General features: G+C 43.5%; 1 protein-coding gene across 1 annotated transcript in view; it reads right to left on the reverse strand.

Annotated features, from left to right (window-relative positions):
- Positions 1 to 8,220, reverse strand: part of ZBTB11 (zinc finger and BTB domain containing 11) — a 28,614-nt gene extending 20,394 nt beyond the window's left edge. Inside the window, exons 1-3 of the mRNA XM_081026739.1 lie at positions 6,166 to 8,220; positions 1,529 to 1,764; positions 484 to 715 (exon numbers count right to left, since the gene is read on the reverse strand). Of these exons, the coding sequence (XP_080882865.1) occupies positions 484 to 715; positions 1,529 to 1,764; positions 6,166 to 6,475 (778 nt within the window). The 5' untranslated portion in view covers positions 6,476 to 8,220. The remainder of the gene's footprint in view (positions 1 to 483; positions 716 to 1,528; positions 1,765 to 6,165) is intronic.
- Positions 8,221 to 8,739: the final 519 nt, after the last annotated feature.

An 8,739-nucleotide genomic window follows, 5' to 3' on the forward strand; every position in this document is an offset into this window, starting at 1 on the left:
TCAAACTACTCTTTTTTTTTAATTTTAATTATTATTGGAGAACAGTGTGTTTCTCCCTGACCCATCAGCTCCAAGTCAAATCGTTGTTTTCATTCAATCTAGTTGTGGAGGGCGCAGCTCACTGGCCCATGTGGGAATGGAACCGGCGACCTGGGTGTTATGAGCACTGCGCTCTAACCAACTGAGCCAACCGGTGGCCCTCAAACTGTTTTTAACAGTGTAAATCCCAGATATTCTTCTACTGCTACCGTTGTCTCACCTTAGAAGCAGGGATAGGAAATGACAGCCTTTTCCATAAATCTACCTTGGAAACCTTGCCAAAAGGAAGAATCTTTTCAGTTCAGATAAATCTGCTGCTATAAGTGTGCTATAAGTGGGCTTCTCCCACTTTAGTATAAATCCTGAATTTGTAAGAAACACACACACAACCCTCTTCCAGTCTGTACTTATAAACAAAAAGCAAGAGTATTAGAAAGTTCTTACCAGAAAGATCCACCACTGCCTCATGACTGGAAACAGCTCCTTTCTCAATAAAAAGATCTCGAAAATATTCACTGTTAGCTGACAAAACAGATTTATGAGCTTTGTACTCTTCTCCTTCAATTAACAAAGTAACATCACAAAACTGGTTGGAGAGTCTCTGTTCATTCAGCTGTTTTAAGACAGCCTGACAATGTTTTGGAGAAGAACGTTTCACCACTCCTTTGGTGTCAACCTATCAAAATAAGTTTAAGACCAAGAGTTGTATTATATATCACCTGTATTTCCACCCTTAAGAGAATTTAAGACAAGATACATTATTCTCTTTTACAAGATAGCACTAATTAATGTGAAGAAATAGCCTGCTAGTCTTTCTTTATTACCTATGTATTTAAATGAAAAGACACAATGTTCTCACTATTTTCTTCTATGTTCAGTGAAAACCTGGATCTCACTTCTTGCTGCCTCTTGCTAGTCAGAAATCTAACCATGTATGAAACTAATAAAGGCAAAAAAAACAAAGACCTAGCCAGCTTAATTTTACCTTGCTGCATGACCCAGAGACTGCTTCTAGAAATGGATTCTACCTATATCAATATACCATAAAAAAAACAAAGAGGAGTGATTAACAACAAACCAACATTACGTTCCGAAGAGAAGCAACAACAGGAATACTTATGATTCATGATGATGCAATATTAGCATACTTTTAGTCACATGCCTGAGTTTGAAAATAAAAGCACATTTCCAAACCTTAAAAAATATATATATTACTATAGTTTTACTGTGTATAATATAGTGCATTACTTTAGACACAGACCTGCTTATATCTTCACTGTCAGTGCCAATAGTCAAGCAGTTTCAGTGGTTTAAAAAAATTTTTAAAAGACTACAAATACTAGTACACTAGTTACATATGTTAAAGCTAAATGGATTATAGACGATGTAATACAGAATTGTACACCTGAAATCTATGTAAATTTACTAACAATTGTCACCCCAATAAATTTAATAAAAAAAAAAAAGCTAAATGGAAAGTTCGACTTACAAATACAAGTTCATGTTTGGATACTGGCTTCTTTTTTGCAGGCTTGGAGGCTGTAGTTGGAGGTGAAGTAAAATTGCTCAAGTCATCTTCTGATTCATTACTTTCTTCTCCAGATTCAAGGTCTAATCCCAATTCTTCTAACATTTCTGAAGTATCTGATATTGGACGGGAGCGATCTAGTTTCTCCTGGCATTTGCTACACTGTTTAATGTAATCTTTGACTTGCTTTAATATACCTACAATAAAAATAAAAATGAACAAGTTAAATTTAATACAGCTCTCATTTGAAAATTGAAGAATGTATTACACTGTTATCTAATCAGTGTACACTAATGTATGTCCCACCGCATATGTGCAGACACACATATGCCCCATAAAGTACCTAGAGCGAGTCCTTTAGAATTTACAATACATTTTTTCAATGATATAAGGTTATATAAATTATAGTTTGTTTCCATGCTGTGGTAAAATGTTATTCACTTCCCCATCATATAAAATGACTATGGAGCACCACCCAATTCCATATGAGTTGTGACTCATTCATGCAATAAGAACTATAGGAAATGGCTAATATTCAACTGTTTTTGACTTTTATAAACAGTAATAATAATGTGGATGAAGCTAATACCTCTCCACCCTACCAACGCCAGGCTTGACCATGCAATTTGCTTTGGTTAATGGATGTGATGTGTGCCATGTCTCATTAGTAGCTTTACCAGGCACTGTTTCCCATCAGTTCTCTGATTTCAAAGAACAAATGTTCCAGATGGATGCTGTCCTTTAGCCTGAAGTGCACATGAAAAAAGACAGGGACAGCCAATCTGCAACCTGAACAGGACTACAATAATATAAAATAAATCTCGTTGTTTTTTTTTTTTAAAGATTTTATTGGGGAAGGGGAATAGGACTTTATTGGAGAACAGTGTGTTACTTCCAGGACTTTTTCCCAAGTCAAGCTGTTGTCCTTTCAGCCTTAGTAGTGGAGGGTACAGCTCAGCTCCAGTCCAGTTGCCATTGCTAGTTGTAGGGGGTGTAGCCCACCATCCCTTGCGAGACTCGAGGAATCTAACTGGCAACCTTATGGTTGAGAGCCCGCACTCCAACCGAGCCATCCCAGAGGCAGCTCAGCTCAAGATGCCGTGTTCAATCTTAGTTGCAAGGGGCACTGCCCACCATCCCTTGCGGGACTCGAGGAGTTGAACCGGCAACCTTGTGGGTGAGAGCCCACTGGCCCATGAGGGAATCGAACCGGCAGTGAATGGAACTGGCAGCCTTTGGAGTTAGAAGCATGGAGCTCCAAACACCTGAGCTACCGGGCCGGCCCAAATCTCTTGTTTTTGAAAGCTATGAGATTTTAGGTTTACAGGAAATTGTAGAATACACAATTTAACAAAAGTTGATTACACACAAGCCACTCACAAAACCCTATTCTGAATTTCAACTTCCAGTTCAGCATGTTGGTATGGAGGGTAGGAAGCAAGGAGTGACACTTTTTATACACAACATAACATTGTTTGTTCAACATTGGTTCGTTATGTTGATGAGATACCGTGGGAACTGAACTCTTGTTTATATCAATTAGCCTATGGTAAAATTGGTTTTGTTATATGTCATTTTGCTTAAAGTCACAGAATCTATCAACAACGTTAAGTGAGGATTTACTGTACACACACACATCCAATATTCCTTATAAGGTAGAACCAAATAATTCCCATTCTACAGGTGAGGAGAATTAAGCGCTGCGAGAAAAGTAACTTGTCCAAAGTCACATCTAGTAAATTGCATAGCTGAGCCTCAAAAAGCCATGTTATTTTCAGTATATTATGCTACTTGTTATGCTTCACTTGTCCATCCCTGTGGCAGAAACTTCTCCCTCTACAATCCCCAAGTAAAATGCAAATAAAAAGGCTCATTAATTAGCTAAAATGATATAGAGGTATATAGTAAATTCCTGAAAACAGTTTCAAGATGTCAAAATACACCAACTTCCCTGCTTTCAACCTTTCTAGAGTATTCAAGCAGTATTTCTCAAATTGTGTTATGTCCCATACTTACTAAAAAAGTATACACTGGACTAATAAATTCAGAAATTATATTCTCATTTTAGATACACAAAATGGATGTTATATTACAAGCTCTGAGTTCTAAAGTAAACTGTCTAACCAAGGAATTTGCCAAATTTGTTTGTTCAGAGAACACCATTTTTTAGCAGAACATAATTTAGTAAATAGTGGGTTAGGGTTAAATATAATTTTCATTAAAAAGGCATTTACATAGATTTAGAGAGCAATACAGGCTATATTCTAGTATCCAAAAATGTTAAAGTCAAAGCAAGTCTATACCTGTATGAGGTATAGTGAGTAGGTAATAAAAAGGCTGGAGGAATATATACTTTACATACAATTAAGGGTAAATGGAAAAGATGTTAATTATCTTTGTAAAAAAATGAAAAGATGTTCACTCTATTTGTAAAAAAAAAAAATAAGAGTAAATGGGTTGGGATGATGAAAAATTTTTGAAGATTTCTGAATAGTTATTTTGGTTACACAACAATGTGGATATAATACCACTAAACTGTACACTTAAAATTGTTAAAATGTAAGTTTTATTATATATATGTATATAATAAAGTATGAAATATACTTTGAGAATAAGAAGTGATGCTATGGAAATTTCCATGTCCAAAATAAACAAAGAAGAGGAGACAGTTTTTTCTAATTAACTTTGGTTGTATTTGTAAACATTATTCTACACAATTTAGTATATTCTGAACACAGCAGAGGTTTTGAAACTATTAACTGGTTGAGTTCAAATGGTATTGGAGAAATTACACAGAAGCATTTGAACGAGAATGAAAAATTATAAATAAATACTGCAGGAAAAAATGTTATTACTGTATGATGGTCGATCAAAGTCTCAAAAGTCATCCTGTTATGTTTTATAAGTCCTTTAACTTGAGTGTTACTGTTTTGATGGAATCATTTTCAATCTAGCTTTACAGTGTCAGAAACCTGACCTTCTTAATTTACCCAGAGCTGATTAAGCTGAAAGAATCTGTCTCAGGTTAAGACACCAACGTGTAAACATAGTTAATTTACTATTTTAAGAGGTGGAAATTACTGCAAGGGGCTGAAATTAATTATGCAGCAAAGTCTGAATCCTGTAACTAGCTTTGTGACCGGGGCCAAGTCTCCAAACCTCTCTCTGTGCCTGTGTGTCACCACCTGGTTTAAGTATTAATATTTATAAACACTTTGAACAGTGTCTGACACACAGTAACTACTATGTGTTTGTTAAATAATGCTCATTGATCAATCTCTCTGGTACCAAAAAAAAAAAACCAGTCCACATAAAACACCAAATTACTATTAAAAGATTCTTTACTCAGTAAAGACTCAGAACAAAGAAAAATAAATGACCTTAGTGAGTAGTCCTGTGATAAAACAACTTGAGGAACAGTTTTCACTCTACAGCAGGGTTTGTCAGCCTCAGCAGTGTTGACATTTTGGGCCAGGTGATTCGTGTGGGGCGAGGGGGCTGTCCTGTGCATGATACAATGTTTAGGAGCACCCCGATCTCTACCCAACTAGCTGTCAATACAACCCCTCAACCACCACCAGGTATGACAACCAAAACTGTCTCCAGATATAGCCAGATGTCCCCTGGGAGGCAAAATCGTCCCGGGTTGAGAGCCACTGCTCTAGAGATCTATGTGCAAAGTTAGACAATTTGCTACAGTTAAAGAACTTTCCTCCCCTTCCGTGTTGGATACAATGACTATCCCCTGTTCCGTGACTGCGAGGGTCCTTGCACTCCTGGTTGCCAAGGAGTCAAAACACTTCAGAGCTATACTGCATGACTGTAACAATCGCAGTAACCGTACTTTTTTCCAGGTACACATAGTGCCTCGCAGTTTCCAAACCGCGCTTCACAGTATTCACGGGAAGACTATGAAAACCTTCAGAACTAAGAGCCTCTGCTCTTCTTTACGTTGAATTCTTGCCCTAAAAAACGAGGTTCGAGATGACTGTTTCCATGACTGTATTCCGAATCACTGCTGCACATAATTGCATTATTCCTTATTTACGCCGCAATAGCACAACTGGAGGAATACGAGTAAAGGGGTCCAGAGAAACCCGCGGGCCTAAACCCTAGCGCAACGCACTGGAGCCAGGAGCCCGGCCTTTGGCCGACGGGCACTCCCCCAAACCTTCAGCAACAAACACGATTGTACACGGCACAACTCAGTCCCGCTAACCGCCGCCCGCCGCCCGGAAGCGTCCCCTGAGGGAAGGCGCTGCCGCCTCAGGAGGCTGAAGGAGGAGAACCCGGCTCCGCCCGCGCACCGGCCCCTCCCATGGCTGGCCCAGCCCCCGGGGAAGCCCCCCCTTGGCCCCACCCCGGGGCAGGGCCCGCCCCCAGCGTCCCCGGCCTCCTTCCTGTGGGAAGTGCGGCTCCTTTCGTGTCCCTCACACTCTCGGCTCCGCCTGGCAGCTGCTGCAACGCCCAGCATAGACTGGGTCGGCGAGGGGCGTCCGGGAAGCGGGGTGAGGGACCCTCACACTCGCGGCTCTGCCAACAGGCCCGCCTCCGACAGCGGGCCTTGCCCGGGCAACACGCCGCGGGCGAGCTCTTACCTCGCCACCAGTACGTCTTGGACAAGTCGTGCCAGGTCTGATGCTGGGTGTGGTGAGTGCCGCCGGGGCCCAGGTGCGCCGCCTCGATGAGCCCCCAGCGCCGCTCGGGCTGCAGCACCACCTCCAGCTCCGCGAAGGTCTTGCGGTGCCGCTGCCGCCGCTGGTAGTACAAGGTCCCGTCGCGCACCACATAGCAGGCGGCCGCCTTGCGGATTTTACGCTTGACATTGCCCTCGGTGCCCGGCGCGTACGGCTCGCACTCGTTCGTCAGGTAGCGCAGGATGGCCCGGTAGCTTTCCTCGCTTGACATCGCTGACGGCAGCTCCCTGAGGGCGCCTGTCAGCGGGGGAGGAAGACAACGCACTAGCTCCAGGCGGCTGTAACAGCAGCAGCTACACTATAGGGAGGAACGGCTGTGTCTGTGGTGAGTGCTCTTCCACGGCGCCCGCAGCGCGAAGGGAGAACTGACGAGTTAGTAACCAGGGGGAACTGCACTTCTCCAGCGCGCGGGATCCACTGGCGACTGACAAAATGGCTGCTGCACCACCGGAAGTGACGCAAATGAAGGGCAGTGGGTGAGGGAACTGAGCCCTGATTGGAGCGCTGTGGCTTTCCGGTTTGATGAAGCCGACCGAGTGTCGTCAGGACTGCGGGAGGACATCTTGGAAGCGGGTGGGCCCTTCCTGGGAGATCGAAGTGGCTTTGATCAGACATCTTAAGTCCTGGCAGTCTGCCGTTTTATTTTTGCCCGTCTTTCCCATGCTCTGAGCACGTGTAGGAGCAGGTGGGCAATTGTTATCCCAGCCGAGGTACCCCGATTTGAAGGAGTCAGTGCCCCACCACCCCACCCATCTACCTTCTGAGACACCGACAATCTAACAGCATCAGGTTTTAAGGCTCCAAGTATGATGTTAGTCTATGGACACAAGACCAAGGCAACCCCATTCACACGGAAATGTAGCTTCCAGTTAATGTTATAAAAATCTAAGTCCCTCCTATTACAACAACAATAGGAGTTGTAATTTCCAAACTTAAAACCACTGGCGCCAAACTACCCATGAATAGTCGGGGTTTTTCTGGAATGATCAATTTATATGGTGACGATTTTCTACATATGAAGGCAATCATGTTGGCAAGGAGTGGGGAAAATAGCTAGCACTATGTATTTTTATAGCTCATATACATATTTAATACACATTTGGGGAAGTTTTCTCCATATTACACCCAACATATACTGAATGCACAAAAGGACTAGGAGCCTTGAACGGCATTTTCCAACGTTCTGTGTAGGATTTTTAACTTGTAGTCCAGAGCAGTGGCCTTGCTTACCGGTGTCTGGGTTGGATCTGCATTGCAGACAAGAGCCACAGGCCGACACTTTCCTAAGCAACTGCGGTCAGGCACTGGTGTTGCTTTGCTGGGTCCTGCAAGCTCCAGACTAACCCTGGAGTCTAGTTGATGGGTGAGGCTCCTTGACATTTGTGGACACAGGTGAGGGGCAGAAAGGTGAATGCAGTGGCTTCACAAAACAGGATGCACTGTCTCCATGGTACTTGAGGTGGGGAGTAGGAGTTTATAGATGACCGGGATACCTGAGGCAACATCCTTGAAAGATTCCGTATGTAGGTAGGTGAGCTCCCAGGCCCAGAGGAAAGACAGAACTGCCAGGCCTGGGATTTACTTCGGGTCACTCAATCCACAGTCTGAGGCTACAGATGGGGGAGGGAGAAGGAATTAGAAGTGGAGATACACCCTTCCCGCGGTGGGTAGATGTCCAAACCCACCTTCCAAGGCCTGTGTGTGTGCTGTGCCAGCACTACCACTCTTCAGCTATGAAATCATGTCTTTTAAAAGTCAATATAAAAGGTAAGATTAAAATAAAATTGTAAGTAAACAAGTTGTGGAATACCAAAGAAAAGTGAAAGAAATCCCCCTATACCCAGTTCAGTTTCTGCCAAAACACAACCTGTTAAAGCACTGAGAAGCTCACCAATACAATCCTTTGTACCTTTGAGCCAATACAGAGACAGATGTTTTAATAAAATGTTTTACAGATGGTCCAATTGTTTTCCGGGGAAAAGTTAAACTCTGTCCTGTGAGAACAGAGATGTCGTGGTGCCAGCAGCAAGAAGGACTGAAATCTTCCGTGATGCCGGCAGTGATGAGGACGGCAGTGGTGAGGGCAGACAACAGCTGAGAAGGGATGATGCGGGAGCTGCCTAGGTACAGAACTTCCATCTTCTGTTGCCCTTGACCTTCGATGTAGTGACCCTTCCGCTTGGAGTGTCACCTCCTCTGTCCTTACCCTAGGCCACCTGCAGCCTGCCCACCCTGCAGTCGATCTGTTTCCCGGAGGTCCTGTGCTCAGAACCTACTGTCCGTGGCAGCAAAGGGAGCAGGTGCAGCATCAAGATCCTGGGCTCCTGTAGTATCACCACCGAAACCCCTACCTGCCCTCGGATCCCACCCCTTCCCTTTGCTCCATCTGTGTAATGAAGGCTCTGCATTGGGGGAGAGGGAGACAGGCGCTACAAGGGGCAAGGATGGTCATGGGCACCGGTCCTGGGGAAGAGT

This window comes from Rhinolophus hipposideros (assembly GCF_964194185.1).
Source record: "Rhinolophus hipposideros genome assembly, chromosome: 2".
Classification (NCBI taxonomy): domain Eukaryota; kingdom Metazoa; phylum Chordata; class Mammalia; order Chiroptera; family Rhinolophidae; genus Rhinolophus; species Rhinolophus hipposideros.